We start from the raw sequence: 20,713 nt of genomic DNA, 5'->3' as shown, positions 1-20,713 counted from the left end.
TTTTGAATATTTTCAGTTCAAGAGAATCAACATAGCATGAATAAAATAAAACACAATAAAATAATGGCTGTTAAAATAAAAAAGAGAACTATAAATGTAATTGATTCGCATCAGTCATCTTTCTATTGTGCAACACATCAAGACTTCTAGGTTAAAAAAATCTATTCATAAAAGCTACAACGGGTAATATTCAGCCGGTCGTTATGTGATGTGTTGAACGGGGACACATTCCTTTGAGATAAAGGTGAAGGTGACACGAACAACAAATGCGAGACGAAGCGCTCTGGTTATTGATGTTAGAGGAGGCCACGCCCACACGCCGGCAGCACAGGTGTTTCACTCCAGAACATTATGAGCTGTTTTCTTACTTTATCCACCGTGATAATCGCTGAAAGTTTACCAGCCGAAATCCCGCCTGTGGTTCCCGTGAGAGGCTGAAGCAACTCCTGAAGTGGTGAGTAACCAGACTCCACGCAGGTCCGCCTTTTGAACTTTTGGTCAAACCAGTTCGACGTCTCTGCTCGGAGAAGGGAAGTGACCAGGTATGTCGGGCTTTTACAGAGTTTGTTGATGTTGCTGTGTTGTTCTCGGTGTCCGTTCATAACCCTCGAACTCTCGCAAACAGCCTGTTCCACTGTTCACCTCTGTTCGCCGTCATTAAACATTCCGTCAAACGCTGGTTGTCTGTCGTCGTACCAAACTGCGTTCAGAATCGGGCCGATTCTGGATGGAATGTGCCATATTAATGTTTATAACAGCGGAACAAGAAACTATTGTGATGCAATACTTTAACATGTGTTGACTCAAAGTTCGGTGTATGAAGCAAACTTTTCCCAACAACATTTGGTGTCTTTTTTTCCTCGTTTACTCTGCCGGTAGCCACAGGCGATGACTTTTCCCAACGTCTATCTTCTTAATACAGCTGCGCACTGCTTTCAAAATGTTGTGGATATTCATAGTAAACGTGTTCACCGCATGGTGATTGTTTTCACAGCTTACTACTGTGATTTATTTATTGATTTTTGAAGCGACATGACAACTGCCCACCATATCCTTCTAAACGCAGCGTTACACATTACTGCCTCAATAGACAACGACGACAATAAATATATGGATTCATAGTGTGTGTCGCACCTGAAATAAGTAATATAATAAAGCTGCCCATCGAATGCCGCTTTTCTGCCATGACTTTACCTTTAAATTCCGGCAATTTCAACTGAATCACATGCTCTGTACTGTTGTGTAAACACAGACCTTTCGTGCTTTTCACTGGAGCTGGCCAATCAAATCCTAGAAACTGCGGGGCACGTGATCAGACCCTTCCTAAACATACTCATGGAAATTATTATCGTCTGTTAGAAAATGAATTTAACAGGTCTTAACAATACATACAATTGACAATCGGCACTAGGGGTTTTATTTTATTCCTCTGACGGTCACACACAATCGAAAGTTCAACACATCACAAGTCAGAAGCTGTTCTGTTAAATTCCCTTTATTTGATATTCTATTAAAATCTGATGCTCCTGGTCTCGTGCGAGGACAGGATGGATCTTGAGCATGAGATACAGTTTGGTTGCAAGGTCTAGTTATGTATTGACTCTTCTTGATGGAGACAGACATCTAACCATAACTGTCCTGCTTGTGTCCTGATTTTGTTCTTTCCCGACCAAGGATGGTAAACGCTTCATTATTTTAGTTCTAATGCTATTATCCCGTATGGAGTATCCTAACGTTTGGGGTGTGTTGAGTGAAAAACGGTTGGAGCTAAACAGTTGGAGTCTTCATCCGTGTGTGGACAGAGCCATGTCAAGAAGGACAAATGTCAGTCTACCTACTGGTCAGCTGTGGCCATGAGCTGTCTCTCTCACTGTCAGCAGATATTTCACAGGGCTTAGCATCACAGACGTGGCTTGCTAGGTAGCAGGTTTGGCAGAAGAACTTTTATTCATCCTGGATCCGATCATTTATATCCATCAGAATCTGTCTGCTGACCTTTACACGAATGACTTGTGTCTACTGACAAACATATTGGATGAGGGAGAGAACGACTTGACAGAAACTTCTACGTATCAAACAGGAGGGAGTGGGACGCAGCATGGTTTGGAATTTACTTGTTGAAATGTGGCAGCAAACATCACAGAGATGGCACCTGTGTCTGTATTGTCTTTGTTTTGAGAGTTTGTTGTAGCTGCTCTAAGTGCCCTGTGATATCTTTGATCAGTTGGAATCAGAACAGTGTCACAGGCACAGCATGTCGGCCATTTTTGTAGTCCCTAAAGTAGGTTTTTGAGTTGGTCTGAACTATTTGAGAAATTGTTTTGTGAATTATTTTGACAATAGTTTGATTGCGATTTAGCATGCCATGTATTTCTTTATTTTTTTAGGCGTGGGATTTGTTCTCTGCTCTATTCACTAAACTGGGTCTAGACTGGGTTCTGCATCATTCTTAAGGAATTGCTTCGACAGGATGTCAGTCGATGGAATGGTGCTGAACATTTTCAGACTTCGTCATTTCACTCAGACATTGAATCACACTGTACGCTGAGGCGTCACCATTTCGACCGAGCCGTCTGTGCTTGATTAGGATTAGGAGTGAGACATGGGTTGTACAGTCCAGAAAGTCTTTGACTGGTGTTGAACAGTTTTTATACCATGGTGTCAGTGACCTTGCCTCAGCTCCACAGAGCATTTTTGTTTTTCTTATCACTTTCTCTTATATTGCCATGTTGATATAAATTGAAATAATAATTTAGGTTCAGTTTTTAAGGGAGATGGACACTTTGTAAAAAAAAAAAGAAAAATGCATTCAACATTTTATGACTTGAAGATACTTTGTGTGTCAGGTCCAATTATTGACGAAAAAAAAAAGTTTGACACCCAGTTTAGTGCCCAGTTTAATACAGAGCTGTGAGTCACCTAAAATCTTTTATTCCGTTCTATTTTAAATGCATGCTTCTTAACCAGAAGAAAAGGTAAACTGACTTCTGAACTTGCTGCAGATTCATCATGAACATGTTCAGAAGAGAAAAGAGCTCCACCCCGACTGTCCCTCCCCGACCCAGTAAAGAGGTAGTGTGCCTCATGTGTAACCGAATGCTGAGCCTGTGTTTGCTTGCTTTGTGTGTTTGTATTTAATACGGAGGCTTTTGTTCACTGTAGGATCTGGACAATCCCATCACACACAGCCTGCAGGAACAAAAGGCTGAGGTGAGTCTGCAGTGAAATGTAGAACTGTGGATGCATCCATCTTAGAAGCCTCATGGTGGGGCTTGTGTGTGTCTCAGGTAAAAAGCAGTGATGTCACAACAACTGAAGTCATCTCAAAGCCAAAGGTAAACAAGTCTTTGAAGAGTGTCTCGAGACGATGCACAAGCTCCTTTGTGGTCTGCCCTTGTCATGTATATGAGTCATGTTTAAAAAAAAACTGTTGTCATCAGAGGACGGGAGTGATGGGCGTCATGCAGAAGGTCAACCCCTTCAAGTCGACGTCACAGGTGACACCTTGACAAGATCAGTAGAGCTAAAGATATTTATTGCCGTCATGAGGGAGGAAGTTCCCTAATGCCTGTGCTTTTCTTAGACGTCTACAATCACTGCCGCTCCCACGTCAGAGTCACAAGTTCAGATGGAACCCAGTGACACCACACAGGTGAGGGATCCCCTTCCTGACGAATGGAAACTATTAAATCAGCAAATTCAGTTCATAGACAATTGTAAAAGATAGTCATGTTGTAAATTGCCCAACAGGTTCATTAGCTTGAAAAAAAATAAATTCGCAGTCCCGTATCACAATGGCTCCAAGTGCAACACCATTAGTTTGAAGTAAAATTAATGTTGCCTTCTCTTTTAAAATGTAAAATATTTAGTTTGTGTTTTTGTTTAATGCTATGTTTAGATTCAAATATGTTTGATTTCTTTGTGATGCTGAGTCAGTCTTTGAGCATCAGTCTGAAAGCTATATTCTGTCATGAGAGTGGTATAAGACAGGAGAATTGACTCTCACAGAGGACCATTTACCTCACCTCTTCACTTCTGGAGAGACGTCACTCACTCGGCAACCCCTCCCACATGCAGCGGCCACACACATAGAGGAACAGTGCACCTGCAGCTACAAAAGCCTATTTTAAGGCTTGGAACGCATTATTTATTTTTCCATTAATTGAAATGGGAAAAATTGAACAAATCGCTTCTCGAACGGCCATCTGGAACGGATTGTGGCAGACAACCGAGGTACCACTGTATATAATTCCTCCTCGACTGCGGCAGTGAACTTCATGGAGCACTATCTTTCTGCGTATACGTTTTCCGCCCATCTTCCTCTTGTCTGAACTTTAACTGGGAATGGGCAAATACAAACATTTGAAAGTTGTTTTTGATGCTAAACTCTTATTTGGTTACAGAAATAAATACACAGTAGGGCTCCCTTTAAAAGTCTGAACTTTGTCTTTCAGAACCCTGGAATGTTTAGGGGAGTCATGCAGAAAGTGAATCCATTTAGAACTCACACTCAGGTGGGTCAGCATGACCAGCGCAGTTACTGAAAGTGTGTGTGTGTGTGTGTGTGTGTGTGTGTGTGTGTGTGTGTGTGTGTGTGTGTGTGTGTGTGTGTGTGTGTGTGTGTGTGTGTGTGTGTGTGTGTGTGTGTGTGTGTGTGTGTGTGTGTGTGTGTGTGTGTGTGTGTGTGTGTGTGTGTGTGTGTGTGTGTGTGTGTGTGTGTGTGTGTGTGTGTGTGACACACACACCAGTCGCCAGCTGAGAACTGAACTGGAGTACACTTTTCTCACATAGATTAGGGAAGCCGACTCTACAGAGTCTCTGGAACAGGAGAAGACCACAGAAACAAAACAGGTGGGTCTCATATTGACTGCAGTCTGGGTTGATGGTCTGTCTTCATCTGGAGGTCCCTCGTGAGTAGAGGCAGGGTAGTTCGTCGTCTTTCACTTCAGCCTTTCCTTTTCACGTCCTCTTTGGTCATGTTCCCGTACGCGGTACTCCCCTGTCTCTCCTCTCCACATGTCCAAACTGACCTCCTCTTCTATCAAGCCTGTTATTATTATTATTATTATGAAATGCCTTGCCATTCAAGAATTAAATATTGTATATCATAGTCATGCATGCAAACATATCCTCTCCTTTTGTGGGTTTTATTTATTCCTCATTTATATAACAAGTGATACTGTGTTTCCACCATAGTATTTTCATGAATGACTGCGTTCTTTTCTCAGAACCCTGGCATGTTGAAAGGGGTCATGAATAAAGTGAACCCCTTCAAATCATCTGCGCAGGTACAGCTGCATATTTATGGGTCATCATTGCACAAAGAGAATAAATATAATTTAAGCCAGTGGAGTAAATCTGAACTGTGCGTGGTCCAAGAAATACTAATTGCAGTTGATGTCAATGGTACATAAGACGGCTATACTGAGAGTGGAAGTCCTGGCGACACCTAGTGGCCGAAATATGCCAAGAGGGACGTGATCATTTAGACTATAAATGTACTGTATTGGCTCAGTGCTTCTGAAATATTCAGGTGGACAGTCAATGTCTTGACCGCACGCTGCTGTAACTATATAATATACATCATATTATATATCTGTGGCTCTCACAGTGTGCGCCGGGAAATAGTCAGGCTGTTGGACTAATATGTTGTTTTATGACCTGCTATTTAAACATTAACTGTTAAAAGGTCTCCCATTGTTCCATGTTAGCATTGGTGTGAATTTAAAACCGTTGTAATCTATGTCACATCTCTCTTTGTTTCCTGCCTCAGGTGCCAAAAAATGCTCAGGATAATCCCGTGGAGCGTGAAGAGGGCCTTGAGGAGGCTGAAGGAAAACAGGTTCAGTTGTGCAGGATTTAGAACAACCACGTTATTTTTGCCTTGAATTAGGAAGGAAATGAAACACCGCCTGTTGTTGCTTGTGCTGCTCCTTCAGCGTCCGGGAATGATTGCGGGCGTGATGAACAAAGTGAACCCATTTAAATCCTCACAACCAAAGGTAGGAAATGTCACCGGGATGTGTGGAAACCGGGCACGTCATGAACTTCTTCTGCATCCTTGTGTTATACTACACAACCATGTGCAGCAGTTAATCATCAGAACATGTTTTGCTTCAGGACACCCGGTCTTTACGCAGTGATCTCTCCTCCAGCGAAGGAAGCTTGGCTGAAAACAACAACTTGCCGGAAAAACAGGTGCCGCTTTGGTCGAAGATTGATCATAGTATGAGTGATATTTTATCAAAATGATATCATTTTAGAATCCTGGTATGCTGAAAGGAATGATGCAGAAGGTCAACCCATTCCGTTCCTCCGCACAGGTGATGGAACATTTCTATTTTTTTTTTTTACCGTGCCAGATGTTCATTTATTACCTGTGTAAGTAAATTTTTTTTTTTGTCCTGACAGGTGTCAGCGGGGGAATGTCAGACAGATTCAGCCCCCTCTATGTCAGTTTCCTCCACGCAGGTATGGATCTGCTGTACATGTCTGAGTGCAATATCAGGTGTTGGCGCATCACTTCACCAAGTTGTTCCTCTTTCTCCTCAGGAGAGCTTGTCCGTTCACAGTGGTCACTCGTCCAGCGCTGAAAGTTTAGAAGACGGCAAGATAGAGAGACACGTACGAGGATAGGCTGCATTTTGATATTTTTGTGTGATAGTGTGCAGGTCTGAGCAGAGTTTGCTTGACATAGATCTCTTCAGTTGTGTGGTTCTGCTGTTTCCCTCTGTGTTGAGACCAGCCCTTAATGATGCCTCCAACATCTGTTGTGTAATGGGGCTCTGCTCATGTGTACCTGATGTGAAACATGACTTATAAACATGAATTACATCAGACATAAAACTTGTTTTGGAAGTGGGTTGGAAGGTGTTGTTTTGGATTACACTGAAAGCCAAGAGGGCACCAACGTAATAGTTCTGAGGTGGTGTGGTGTTCAACAGTTTGTGTTTATGAGATACAGGAAGTGATACAAGAAGTAGAGCTGTGCCTGTGATGAAAACTGAGCGACAATATGTCCTCTTCTTGTCAGACCGTCTGGTATATCGACACGGAGAGTGAGGAGGCCAAACCACTCAAACAGGCTCCACCTAAAAGAACGATGGTATGGTCCATCATGGATTTATCACCCGCAGGCTTGTCAGTTTGAATTTGTTTTCCCTGTATTTCTTCTAGACATTTCGGATTAAACGCATCCTGCCAAGTGCACTTTTTGGTGCTGGCACTAAGGTACGTTTCGATTATTGACATAATTGAACACACTTCTTCAGCTAAAGTTCAGATGCTCTGTTGCCTTGTCTGCCTTGTATATGATAAACTTATGGTTTTATTTATTTTGGCTTTTTAGAGTGCAACAGAAAATGCGAAAGTACAGCAGGTGAGAAGACGACTCAAAAATGTCTTTCGTTGGTCATCTGAAGGTCCCACTGGTTCTACTCAGTGTTCATTCTGTTGACCGTTACATCCATTTGGCTTGTACTTCGTTGTAGGAGACGGTTGAGGTTCAGACACTGGAGTTTGCTGAAGTGCCTGTGCCGAGTGAAGGAGCAGTCCTGGACCCTCTAGATGTGCGTCCCATTTTGAGAAGTTGTCTGATTATTTGACATGAATTTGCTCTTGTGATCTGATGTATATATTTTTTCTCTCTCTTCTTCCACCCCTAGGATGAAGACGGCCTGCTGTCATGGTGGAGGACAGTAGAGGGTGTGTTTTCCACCTGGAAAAATTGAATTTGACGAAAATGAAAATGTTTCAATTCATCATTACTTTGTTAATTTTGAATAGGTTGGGAGGAGTGGAACGAAGCAAACCAGAATGAGGACACTGAAGAGTAAGTCCATGCTGGTATTTGTATGACACTGAATCCACTCCAGCCTACCGTTTCCTCATGGGGCCTTACAGAATGTAACATTGCAGTGACATTGACTATAACTGCTAACTAGTGAAATCATGTGACGCTGACTGGTATGTGTTTAGTCCCTCAGGACACAAATTTGGAAAACAAAGTACAAGTAGTGAAACCCAGTATTTCTTCATGATGCACATGCCGTTTTATTTTCTGACCACGATGTCATTTCCTGCTTTAAGTTCCCCATCACAGGTCCAGGTTTACATTTGGCTTCATTCAAGATCTGGTTTGGAGTTCATGGTTAACCAGAGTGATCACTCACAGGTGTTGTCCTGCTGGCCAGAGAATGCACTTCTCTAAGGCAGTTGATAATCAAATAAGTGGGAATAAAGATGCTGGTGGAACTGCTGCATATCCTATGGAAAGTGAAACTTTTGCTTCGTCGGCATGAGCAAGTGCCATATGGTTTTGAGTGATATTTCATGTTTTCCCCACTTTCTACTTGGCACCTTCACTTGTTCTCTTGAGTTGTGACATTTCACTTATATTTCTTGATCTAGTCTACACAAAAAGAAGAACAATCCTGGTTTGTTTTCACTGTCTGTGTCTGATTCTCATTCGGACTCTTTCAGTGTGGTGGAAGAAGCTGCTGATCGTGTCTTCATGGCGGCTCGTCTCTTTGTCCGCCTGTTCAACCAGCGTGGCGCTTCACTCCAGCAGCGCATCCTTGAGCTTCTGTCCCTGGCTGATGCGGCGGATTGTTTCCATAAGAAGACGGTGACCGCGAGCGTCGGCGGGGGAGTTGCCAGTGTGGCAGGCTCAGTGACCACCATCACTGGTCTCATCCTGGCTCCCTTCACAGCCGGAACCTCACTGATCGTCACAGCCGTTGGTATCGGGGTGGCCACTGCTGGGGGTCTGGCATCGGCGTCCGCCAACATCACAGACACGGTGCACTCGAAAACCGACAGAAAGAAGGTGGAGAAAATGATCCAGGACTACCAAGAGGAGATCATGGACATCAAGAACTGCCTGGAGTTTTTGCAGGTGAGACTTGTCGGCTTCATAGACAGCAACTCTATCTGAGCCAGAATCGTCCCGTAAACTGCTTGTACGTTAGGTATCTAAGTGGTTTGAAATAGTGCATGAAATCTAGGCTTTTGAAGCTTGCAGGGTGGAATGATAACACAAACCCTCCTTCAATTTTGGAATTGTTGCCACCTGTCCTGATTTATTATCCTGCCATGAGGAGGATAAATACAACCAACAAAGGAGCTTAAACTGTCGCCTCCAGGCTGACTCTGAGCAACAGTGTTTAATACACCAAGTCAACAAGCATATCGCATGAAAGACTTTTGACGTGTAAACAACCTTTCTGGGTTGCTGGTAAAGCACCAGGCTTCTGTGGAGCACTGACTCCTAGGAGTCATCTCATGTCATCGGCATGCCTCTGGCATGACCGCAGAGATGGACGGTTGAATTTTCTGCCCTTGTCTTTCACTTTCCCAGGAAGGTATGGAGACTCTAGAAGAGTGGAACTTTGAAAAATATGCTGAGAGCATCGCGAAGAAACACCTCAACCAGAACGTCAAACATGTCATGAAGGAAGGCGGCCGTGCGGGCAAGGCGTTAGTGATCAACACGGAGAGTCTGATCAGCACCGTCCAGGTCCTCAGTGTCGCAGGTGGAGCTGCCAAAGCCGCCCAGGTCATGAGTGTCACCACTGGGGTCATGTCCGGCCTCTTCCTCGCTCTGGACATCTTCTTCTTGGCAAAAGACTCCGTGGAGTTGAAAAAGGGAGCGAAGACGGAGTTTGCCACGAAGATCAGGGAAGTTTGCAAAGACCTGCAGGATGGGCTGCTGGAGCTGAACCGCATTAAAGAGCAGCTGCAGAAAACAATGGATGGCATCGAGGTGGAGGTGGAGGAGGAAGAGGTGGATGAAGAACAACTGAAGAGTGACCTGAAGAAACTAATTGAACTTGAGGAGGAATGAAGGAAATAGGTCTGTCAACATCGGTGCCTTGGTTCTGGGGATTACACAGGGAAGTGTATCATGAAGCTTTCTTTTTTACTTGTACTGTTTGAAATATTAGTCTCAGGAAGGAATGTATTTTAATGCAGATTTTCTATTTTAAGTATTTATTGTACTTGATTTTAACAGCCCTGGTTGTAGCTTCATTGTTTCTTTAATAAAAGAGAAACGTCCCAAGAACATTGTTTCGTCCTTTCCAATCAGCCCGAGTGATGGAATGAGGCGTGACGCCAGTGTGACGCGATAATTGCGCACAAAAATGTGGACAAGGAAACAAGTCTGGCTGTTGGACACACCTCTTTTTGTAAATGAAATTATTTTTTTTCGTCTTGTCATTATAGATAAGGTCGATCGACATGGTTGACCAAACCGTGAGGTTTTCCGTGAAACTGCCTCACATGACTCAACTGGGTCTACAACTACTAATACTACTTTAATTGGTTCTCAGCTGTTCATGTCACCACGCCACATTGTTTCAATTGATCTGCGATCCATGGCCGGCCATTGGAAAGTGCTGTGAATCCCATGAGTCAGTGCAACAATGCACTCTTATAACAGCTAAAAGTCATATGTTTGATCAAATGTTCATTTCTCTCAGACAGCTGTGCTGTGACTCATCGCCTGAAACTTCTCTCTCGCTTCCTCATTCCTCCATCGGTCAGTCACAAAGCGCTGGCTCATTTGTGTTGGCTAGGTACTGCACATGCCTGCCATCCTTTCGTACAACCCAAACAAAATATAAACGACTGAGTTCTATTTTTACATTCTGCCTTCCCATCTGTGTGGAACAACTCCACTCACTCCCTGCAGAGGCAGCATCATCCTCATTATCCGCATCAGCATGATCACCATCATCATCATCATCACGTAAATCATCCAGAACACGTGGATATACTTGTGCAGAGTTTGTTTGCTTCCCTTTGATCGCTGACTTCATGTTGGAGTAAATGAACTTCCCCGACTTACAGATCTGTTGCAATGTCCTACGCTGATACTCACCCAGCGTCTTAACAAGGAAGATAACGTTTATCTAGTACATTGCAAATGGCCACCATGTTTAGCTTTAATATGTGTGAATTGAAATCTGTAGTGTTATTCCAGGATTGCAGAATAAGGGGTTGTTTTTTTGTTTGAGAGTGTCACCCTGACCATTCTGCTAATCCATGTGGTGGGAGGTTTCAAACATAATTTTACCCTTGTGCTCATCCGGAAGCTGTCGACAAGGCGCAAGTATTTCAGTGCATCCATGTCCTGCTACATTTCAACTAAACTATTTGTCTGTTCTTCCTCAAGCGTTACGTAATTGAGTCTTGAGACAATGTGCTCATGAACTTCTTGGCAGGGAGTGTTTCACGGCAATGTCTTCCTTGAGAAAAACAAACGAGACATTTCTGTTCGTCACGCTTTTCTTTTGGATATATATCAATAGGCGTTTACACCCGAGAAGCTGATGACAATCTAAATTGAAGCCAGTTATTTTTCTGGATCTTCATCATCCACTCAAAGTTCAATCAATTGTTAACAAACAAAGAGGGTTTTATCACATGTGATAAAAAAAGTTGGTATGGTTTGTTCCGCAACTCTTCTTAAAAGCCTTATTGCCAATGTCACCAACTTGGAAAGTGCTTTGGTACATTGTGCAATAATGAACAAGTAAGGAAAATCCAAAAATGAAAATAAATGAATAAAAATAAACAATAACAATAAAAGTATTGAATAAATGAATTGGAAACAAGACGGGCTGTTCTTGAATGGAGATATTGTTCAGTAGCAGTTACCGTAGCACATGCAACACTTGAAGGTGAATGCTATCAACAGAATCTAGCGATTGAAAACCTGCTAGCGTTTCTGTCATGCTTGTGCCCAGCAGTACATTGCAAATAGTGGCCTCAAGTTACCCCCGAGGAATCTGCCCTGGCTTCTTTATGCAATGCACCGCACGTCTATTGTCAATTCCCAGTTGCCTCTATTCCTCTTCGACGTAAGCTGAATGAATCGATGAACTGAGATGAGAAATAAAGAGTCCCAACTGAAAAAGCAATCTTATTGCCTCTGACTTGAATCAGCCCGGTTCTTAAAGATGGAGACGCAGGATTGTTAATTCACACGTCAGACAGGTTCCGCTCATTGCTATAATTACTTTACAAGAGTTAGAAGCTGTCATTTAATGTCATTTAATGTCCCTCATTTTAATAAATTTTTGAACCCTTAGTAACACGGTCGTTGAGACAAACCGGTTTCCTCGGTTGCCTACGTCAATGGGTGAAAAACATTTGGCTCTCGTACAACGAAAATAGAACTTTCCGATCACAGGTCGTCCAACCACCTTTGAAACAGTGGTGAAGGACTTGGACTTGGCCGAAGACAGAAATGAATGAAAGATAGGCCACTTGTCAGCGTCTTGGAATATATTCCTGCAGAACTTCCACAAAACAAAGTCATGAATACCAGGGGCCAAGAACAATTCCAACATGGCAGATATTGTTTCCGTACTTTAGAGGAAAGTTGAGGAGTTTTTAGTCTTTGTTGGGTTTTAATCATCTGCCACAGGGCTACACAATCTATCAATATACAAGTGGACTGGTTGAGGATTAGGTTTGGGATTAGACATTGTCCAGATCCCAGCCTGTGGAGGGAAAACATAGGGAAAAACATAGGAGGATAATAGTGTGTATATGTTTATCTAGTACATTGCAAATGGCCACCATGTTTAATACATGTGAATTAAAATTCATAGTGTTATTCCAGGCTTGCAGAATGAGAGGTTGTTTTTTTTGTTTGACAGTGTCACACTGATCAGAAAAACATAGTGTCTGACATCTAAAAAAAAAAAATCTTGCCAAGATCATAGTTGCTGGATTAGAATATTTGAGTAAGTTAGTAAGTCACGTTGAAACTGAGCCACTTCACTCTCGACAGAGACGGATGAAAATGGTTCTTTCACATTTCAGTATATATTGACGTGACATGACATATTGCTAACGCCGTAACTCTGACTGTAACAGGGGGGAAAAAAGCACAATAGGGCCCCTTTAAGTACTACATCTTTGAATGGAGTCCATTTCAGAGCTGGCTTTTTTTTCTGCTAAGTAATTTCCTAATGAAACAGGGAAATGAAGTAGTAACTTGAACCCACAGTGCCAGGGATGTGGATTGACAAGACCGACTGGTTTTGTCATGGTGAAGGAACTCAACCAACATTGAGAAAGACTGAGGCTGACCTGAAATTTTCTGGTCCAGGTCCCCGGATATGAGGACTGATTCATAGATAAGTCACATGTCAGAGTTAAACTTTGTTGTTTAAATTAAAAAAAAATAAAAAATCTCTTTTTCCCCTCAAGGTGTTCTGATCTCACCAATTGAGTCCATTCTTTTTCAACCCCGATTTTAAGAATAAAGTTTACCCATAGTCCATTTTGAATTTGACCTCTTTGAGAGGCTGAATCTCTCGACGTGAGCAGTGGACAGAAGTGGCCTCACGAACGTATGAGCAGCTGTTTTGCGTTACTTAATCGACGAAGAGCCACCGAGCGAAAACGTGATGGACAGAGAAGGAAGGTCAAGGCCATCCAGAGTGGAGCTTCATATGGTTCCCCACAGTGCAAACATGAAGCAGCACCACGTCAGACTTGTTGTCAAATTCTTGCTCATGTGAAATTGGTCACGCATTCAGTTAAATTTACTCAACTGACTCTGCCTTCTTGTGTTTTCCCTCACTGGTGAACAAAAGGCGCTTGAGCGTGTTGTGTATCCCTGCCAAGTCGATGTCAAGCGTGAATTTAGGGGCACGCCTACAGTAAATCTAACAACAGCTGGTAATGAGCGAGAAGTATGCTCCAAATTCACCTGGCAAATGGCTGCATCATGTGAAGACTGTGACGTTCAGCATGTCAGCAGGTCATATGATCCTTCTCATGCATGTGTCTGACCATGCCTGACCAATGTGAGCATTCTGCATGAAACCAAGGGAGGAGGCCATTGTTCCGATGAAATCCTAACCTGCCTTTAGGCGTCGAGTCTCCAGTGAAAGTATCTTTTTTGATGTAGATGCTGTGGTAGAAGTGATGGTGGTAGCACTCGTGGAGACTAAGGCCCCCGTGTGTGCTATTGTGGGGGGGAGGGTTGTGTTGTTGGAAGCCTGGTGCTCCTGGTTGGGTCTGGAGACGAGGAAAGAAGCTCAATAGAAGAGAGAAATGCAGGAAGGCCACTGAAGTTAAAGGGCATTGGAAACAGTTCACATATTAGAGATTTGTTTTACACAGTAATGGGCATTAATGAAATTAAAGGGGTGAAGAGGAGGGTGCAGGCAGAGTGGAATGATTGGAAACGACAGTCAGGGGTGATCTTTGACAGAAGAGTGGCAGCGTGAAAAGGAAGCTCTGTAGTACGGTGCCATGATGTGTGGCTTGAGCCGTGGTCTCCAACTGTTCCACAAAGTGCTGCAGTGGATGCAGGTTTGTTTTTTTTTTTGCTGCAAATAAGGAGGTCAGTCTGGTGCTGCTGTGGTTTCAGCTGACGCCTCATTGGTTCACCTGTGTGCGCCTGCTTGGTTGGATGAAAAAACCAGCAGTCGCTCGGCCCGAGGTTGAAGATGCACAGGTTTTCATTGAGAGTGACCAGGAAAGACAAAACCAGAAACTAATATGTAGGAGGGGCGGCCCAGGTAGAAGGGTTTGGAGGTGAAGTCAGGGAGGTCAGACTCATGGGCAGGAGAGACAGCTGGACGAGCACCTTTGAAGTTGACACTAGGGAGGATGAGGTTGCTGTGGCAACCCCTGAGGGAAATGTGGAGTGAAGATATCGTTTGGTTGACTGTGAACTTTCTGTGCTCAGCCCTGTGGACAGGACAGCAGGCTGTCGTGGTGAAGAATGAGCTGCGCTAGCAACAGGCAAAGCCCTCAATTTACCACTTGACCTCGGTTTCTACTTGGGCAGTGAGTGTAAAATTAAGATCAACATGAGTTTGGGCTCTCCTTCAGAGACAGTTGGAGTCCAGGTCAGGCATGAAGGACAGGCTCAACGTCGAAGTGCGGCTCCTCCACATGGAGAGAGGCCTGTTGAGATGGGTGGAGCACCTTTGAGGATGCCTCCTGGGCACCACCCTGGGGAGGTATTCCAGGCATGTCCAACTACGATGAGTCCTTAAGGCAGACCTTGATCAAAACATAATCTTGTTTGCTGGTGAAAGCTGTAGCTTTCCAGCTTGTGTTGCATGGAACAGGATGGAACAGGACACACAGTCACTCGGGACAAGCTCATGTCCCTGAACAAACATTCTGTGGACTATTGCAAAACCGTCCAAAAAATGCAATGAAGCGTCGAATCAAAACACATTTCGATGTGAAACGCTGAGGACATAACTAACAAGATCAAAAATAATTGGCAACCAATGATTATGACTGCCTGCCACAGCTGGCCCAATTAGCTTTTTAATGATTTAAACCAGCGTCATGTTGATGAAGGAAGTGAACCCTGCGCTCTCCAGTTGATCGCAAAACATAGCAACCGCTCCATTTTGCTGTTGTATCGGGGATTGAAAAAGAGCCGTACGAAGCATACGTCTTATGATATCTGCCCCTTTTTACATCATATTTGTCATAGTGCTTAATATGTCCGCGCCATTCTGCTCTTATCTCCATGGTTTGGTTCAGTCTCTCCAGCACAGACTCACTAGAGCCGTAACACATTGCATTTAAGTGACTTGTTGATGCAGCAGTCGGCCTGAGGTGTTTAGGAAGAAACACGATCACACCAAGCTCCTGCTGCCTCAGCATCTCATGATGTTGAAGGAGGACGGTCAGAGTTGGGACGTGGACCTGTGGGGTGGTCGAAACTCAGCTTCTGAGGTTACCGTGCTTGTCGTGTGACAAGGTGTTAGGACTGGAATGAGTTCTCTTTCTGTAAAACCGTTGCTCTGTTTGTGTTTTGCTCTGAGCTATTTTTTTTAATCCATTTTGGCTGCTGAGACTTTCGTTGTCATTGAACCATCACAAGATTGTGTTTTTTTATGGCTTGAATAACTTTGGCAGCACAGAAGCAGAGGTTGGAAGTGTGGTAATACATTTTCCTGTGCTTCTCCTCGGGCCATGGTGCCACTTTGTCCGTCGCACGTTGAATCTATGACATTTTAAATGTGCAATGGTTGCTACTTTCCTCAGTCACGATGTCATCCTACAAAGTTGGACCATTACCCACAAGGCATATTTTAGCAGGGCGTGTAATAAACGCAGTCATCTTACTCGAGCTTGTCTAACCGGTGTACTATGGAGGTGCAACAACCAGAATGGCTCATGCAATCTAAGGCAAGATCTTTGATCTTTTAATTATAATATACAACACAATATACAACAACAACAACAATAATAATAATGATAAAATCTTCATATCCATCTGGACACATTCCACATCCTAAATGGCACGATCCACTTCAGCAAAGTCACCAGGCGACCACGAGCGCCAGCCGCAGTCTAGAAGCCTGAAAACGCGCGACCATTGCATGCAAAACATTCGCTGACACTCACAAAACAGGTTGTCGGTTCAGTTTCACGACGAGTCTCTGTAATTGTTTCACTTGGCACCGCTTTAAAATTTGCCCGGAAGAATAATTAGCTTGTTTGTGACATGGATTTGCTTTATCATGCCCATCCACCATGTTTATCACCGATAAGAATATGAGGTCGACAAAAGAAGAAACTCTGTTCAATGTTTCCCATCCTCTAAACCGTCAGTGTTGTGAAGAAACCCGACCTCACTCAAGCAGTCACTGATGCCAGCAGTTTTTTTTCTTTTTTTTCTTGTGCAATGGGGGGAGGGGGTGGGTGGAGGGGGGGGTGAAGGGGAAGTGCTGGATTTAAGCTCAACTTCCTTCACACTATAAAAGCCACAGGTGCTTCATCTTTCCTTGTGAGACAGTTCCAAACAAACGTCAGGTGCTGATCTGCTTGTATCATCATTCGAAGAACACATTTATCAGAGATTTACTCACTTGCTTAAGGAGGAAAAATGAAACGTAAAGGTACGTGATTTTCATTTTTTTTTTTTTTTTTTTTAAGAATTTAACGTTTGCTTTTTTTTTTTTGCTTCTCAAGAAATGGTGACAAGATGAATGCTCTGTAATTATCTCAGCTTGGATGGATTTTCAAGTTTTGTTGGTTAGAATGGATCTTCTCTAGTTCCAGGTTTTCAGCAGAAAAAGGTCTTCTCAGTTTTCATTATGACTCCACTACTACTGGATTTAGTTTGCTTTGCAAAACAGAAGCTGCAACAAGGTTCAATCCAACTCTTGCTTTGTGACTGGCTGTTTCAGAGACATGGTTTATTGCAGAATTTGTGACGACATTTCTGTTTCATGTGTTGATAAAAAAAGTAGTTTTTCTCAACAAGGTTTGTTTGGGATACTTGATATTATAGAAGAGTGGAAACACAATCAGTTGTGTTGCGACCAATTTGGATTAAAGGATTAAAAAAAGAAAAGTAAAACCATTTGCCCCTTCAAGGCACGTTGTGCTGGAGAGAGTTTGGAAAGCTGTGGCATGAGCACCACTCTTGGCGAAGTGGTAAAGACACATGCAAGCAAGGGGCGCAAGTTCAAATCCCATGAGCCGACACAAGTTTTGATTTGATAGAATGTACTGTAGCGTTTCCATGAAGTCATGAAAAATGAGCGTCTTTCTTCTAAACGTTTTAGCAGTCAGTGATTTTGACAAAGCTGCTCATTGGTTCTGCTGCTTTTTCCTCTGCCTTAGGCGTCTTCAGCAACCTGGTGCTCGAGGGTCTGTGTGTGATGCTTTTAGCAATTGCGCACACTAACTCGACGACAACATCAGAACCGGCAACAAGTCCAATCATGGTAACTGAAACAACCATGATACCCACAGAAACAACAATTGTCACAGTTGCAACCACTGCAGACCCAACTGACCCCGTGGTTCCAAACAGCACAGTAACAGACCTCGAGGTAAGAAGAGCAAGCACAAATCTGTTTGTACAATGACAAGGTGGAAGAGACCCACCAAAAGGTCCACGTGCTGAGGCTGTCCTTTCCTCATCTCACAGATAACTATTGATAGAAGCGGATGTGCAGCTGAGAGGATCTGTGCGGCTGAGCCCGGTGACTGCGACCCGTCAGGTGGCGAATGTTTCTTTGTTGGAGCAGTCCAGAAAGGTGGTCAGAACTTTGATTTTGGCCTCTCTGGAGAGACTGAGGGCTACCTTGCCTGCACATTGTCCAATGACAACAGCCTGGTGGGTAATGTTTTCTGCCTAAGTGAGACTGGAGTGTGGTCATCCAACCTCGGTGAGCAATTCTCTGTTTTTACTCCACAGGGAGGAAATGACACCACATACGTTTGTGCAATCAATAACAACAAGATTGAGTTCTTTGGCGCCCTCCTGAACAATGGTCGGCTGACTCGAACTGAGGTGAGTTCTGTTCCTGCCTAGAAAACTAAAATCTCGTGAGAGAAATGTGATGAAACATTGAGGAGCTAAAAATGTTGAGTTTTTTTGTGTTGAAGTGCACAAATTCAAGAGTTAACAGTGGAAGCTATGACCACCACCAACTTGTCTCATGGATTTTAGAATGATGAACATAACAGGATTGGTGCTCGGTTTGGTTTGTCCACCCTTTCAAACCGCAGACATAACCCTCAGATCATGGTGTCAGAGCACCACGCTGAACTTCATTATTCGTCATGGAGTTCGGCATGGAACCAAGCTTGCGTTGGATCATTTGAAAGTCAGCCAAATTCTGCCCTTCCCAACAAACCGTCTCCAGGAAATTCTGGTATCATCCTACCAGCAAGCTCGGGATCTACCGCGGAGCCGCTTGCTAGTCGGACATGCCCAGGGGGGTCAGGATCTAAGCCACTTTACTGTGCTTCTCTAATCGTGAAAGATCAAAGTTCTGCTCTCTCTTCTTATCTTTCAAGGGAGAATGCAGACACAAGGAGGGAGGGAGGACAGTCTAGTTCTTTGCCACTATGACGTTTTGTCTGGTGGGCATCGTTCCCTCACTAGCGATCCAGACCTCCATGAATTTGAACTTCCCCACATGGGGTAGTAACTCGGACAGGAAATCTGTCTTCATACAATTCTTAAATTCACTAACAACTGGTACTGGGATCACGTCTTTTGCTCATGGCCCTAAAACAGAACCTACCACAACTTCTTCACAGTGATCCAACTCGCAGTCCCAAGTCAGCAAATATAAAGCGCAGTCCCTTCCTTACTTTGTTTCCACTGAATCACGAGAAGTGAGGTGCATATTGAAGTAATCTATGTTTGCTCTGCAGGTGTTAGTGAATAATGTGAAAGGCAAAGTTCAAGGCCGGAAAATCCAGTGCACCTTCACAGCAACTATCCCCGACTCCAACACAAGAGCCTCTCAGTTTTCCCTCGCGGTGTCTACAGGAGCATATGACAACAGTAAGACATCACACAGGAACACACAAGGACATGCTTAACTGACGCCTTGTTCCCTCAGCCACTGGCACGCCGGGACCACCTAATGCCCGGTTGCAAACACCCGTGGTTGACATCAGCAATCCGAACAGCACTGTCACCAACACGCTGAACACAACCACCAACGCCACCACCGCCACCACCTCCACCACTACTTCTCCCTCAACAACAGCCGGCTGTGAAGCCATGCTCCAGCAGCCACTGTCCACAGGTGAGGGTCACATTGGAAACGCAGGATGGCGAATCAAGTCTCTCGCTAAACTTGATGTTTTCAAACTTTGCCACAGCTCTCCTGCTCACTCTCGGTGTGATGAGCCTGCTCCTGTCGTGAGGATCCCCGCAGTCGCAGATCGACGCCAGTTTCATCTACGTATATATATTTATGAAGCTTAATGTCTCTTCAAAATGTGGCGCGCCAAGATTTGTCCCAGTACCTTATTTAACACTTAGGGCCCCAAATTGCACAATGCTACGTATACATTTCTGTCCAGCCAACCCACCGCCTTGCTTGAGCTGCGCGATCAAAGGTTTAAACTGGTTTAAACATGTTTCATTTCCGAGGTATTTTGAAGCTTTGTGAACATCTGCATTTGCTGTCATTTTGGCTCAGTACAAGCCAAACAAACAAAGGGAAGGCTGCACACAATGATGCCAGCAAAAAGGCAGATGTGTTTTATTCACCTTCACCACTGTTGTTTGTCAACTTGTTGTTCATGAGGAAAGACAAATAAGAAGTCACGCCATTATTAATGATATATTTTATTCTCTCTACGTGTATGTGCACGCGCTTACTTACCTGTGTGGACAAATGGTCTCCTCACAAACTGCACTATTTTACAAAGTGATCGAATTAAATGTATTTTTTAAATAAATAATTGATCAATATTGACTTGTTACTTCTTCTTTTTTTTAATCACCAACAAATTCCATTTTTGTGATTTCATTGATGAACTTTTTCAACCTCCTAAAGCAGTATTTTTCTAATACTTGAGGCGCACCACCAAGGCAACCTGTGTCAAAGTGCAATTGTGCTTAGTGGGAAGTGCTGAAGATGAATTGCTGATGTATTTGTCTAAAAATGTCTCCAGAAAGGGGTCGGAAATATGGCAACATGTTTATTGTGATTCATTTATTCATTTTAAACAACTGTTTCAATGTTATCGCGTTATGAAGTTTCTGGTCAGCGTTAGTCCTGAAGGAAAAACAAATCTGACAAGTTAGCTTATATAGCGGACATGTCAAATTACTGTGAGTGAGCAAAACACTGAACAGCTTATTGAAAGGGTCAAGTGAAAGTCAAGTGAAAAACTCAAGTCACTGGCATGATTTCTTTCAGTGGAACTCTTGCTGTCTAGGTGTCTCCGTCAG

The 20,713-nt window shown here is 43.5% G+C and overlaps 2 protein-coding genes across 3 annotated transcripts; both read left to right on the top strand.

Annotated features, from left to right (window-relative positions):
• Positions 1 to 312: 312 nt before the first annotated feature.
• On the top strand, positions 313 to 10,043 carry LOC128755614 (uncharacterized). Of its 2 annotated transcripts, none has more exons than XM_053859380.1 (23): positions 313 to 454; positions 3,003 to 3,072; positions 3,163 to 3,210; positions 3,288 to 3,335; positions 3,441 to 3,497; positions 3,584 to 3,652; positions 4,455 to 4,514; positions 4,792 to 4,851; positions 5,229 to 5,288; positions 5,774 to 5,842; positions 5,940 to 6,002; positions 6,121 to 6,198; positions 6,264 to 6,323; positions 6,412 to 6,471; positions 6,553 to 6,624; positions 7,034 to 7,105; positions 7,177 to 7,230; positions 7,349 to 7,378; positions 7,491 to 7,568; positions 7,665 to 7,704; positions 7,786 to 7,831; positions 8,482 to 8,896; positions 9,359 to 10,043. In XM_053859380.1, the coding sequence occupies exons 2-23, from the start codon at positions 3,010 to 3,012 to the stop codon at positions 9,842 to 9,844; spliced, it is 2,088 nt and encodes a 695-aa protein (XP_053715355.1). In that variant the 5' UTR covers positions 313 to 454; positions 3,003 to 3,009; the 3' UTR covers positions 9,845 to 10,043. The 2 variants fall into 2 exon arrangements, with proteins under 2 accessions (XP_053715355.1, XP_053715354.1); XM_053859379.1 differs by having other exon boundaries at positions 395 to 542.
• Positions 10,044 to 16,761: 6,718 nt separating this feature from the next.
• On the top strand, positions 16,762 to 20,234 carry LOC128756054 (uncharacterized). The gene is made up of 7 exons (XM_053860203.1): positions 16,762 to 16,898; positions 17,629 to 17,840; positions 17,939 to 18,127; positions 18,209 to 18,304; positions 19,177 to 19,309; positions 19,368 to 19,556; positions 19,633 to 20,234. Exons 1-7 carry the CDS (start codon positions 16,886 to 16,888, stop codon positions 19,674 to 19,676), a joined length of 876 nt encoding a protein of 291 aa, XP_053716178.1. The 5' UTR covers positions 16,762 to 16,885; the 3' UTR covers positions 19,677 to 20,234.
• Positions 20,235 to 20,713: the final 479 nt, after the last annotated feature.

The sequence above is a fragment of the Synchiropus splendidus genome, chromosome 3 (genome assembly GCF_027744825.2).
Source record: "Synchiropus splendidus isolate RoL2022-P1 chromosome 3, RoL_Sspl_1.0, whole genome shotgun sequence".
NCBI classification, from domain to species: Eukaryota; Metazoa; Chordata; class Actinopteri; order Syngnathiformes; family Callionymidae; genus Synchiropus; species Synchiropus splendidus.
Note: the sequence above shows the minus strand (reverse complement) of the source record. Positions and strands in the feature narration are given on the sequence as shown.

Excerpts from the sequence above, each read along its gene's own strand:
- LOC128756054 (XM_053860203.1), top strand. Across the intron at positions 18,305-19,176 it reads GTCGGCTGACTCGAACTGAG|GTGTTAGTGAATAATGTGAA; the intron begins GTGAGTTCTGTT and ends TTTGCTCTGCAG. Across the intron at positions 19,557-19,632 it reads CCAGCAGCCACTGTCCACAG|CTCTCCTGCTCACTCTCGGT; the intron begins GTGAGGGTCACA and ends ACTTTGCCACAG.
- LOC128755614 (XM_053859380.1), top strand. The coding sequence starts at position 3,010 with ATGAACATGTTCAGAAGAGAAAAGAGCTCCACCCCGACTGTCCCTCCC. Across the intron at positions 3,336-3,440 it reads AAGTCATCTCAAAGCCAAAG|AGGACGGGAGTGATGGGCGT; the intron begins GTAAACAAGTCT and ends TGTTGTCATCAG. Across the intron at positions 7,106-7,176 it reads CTCCACCTAAAAGAACGATG|ACATTTCGGATTAAACGCAT; the intron begins GTATGGTCCATC and ends TATTTCTTCTAG.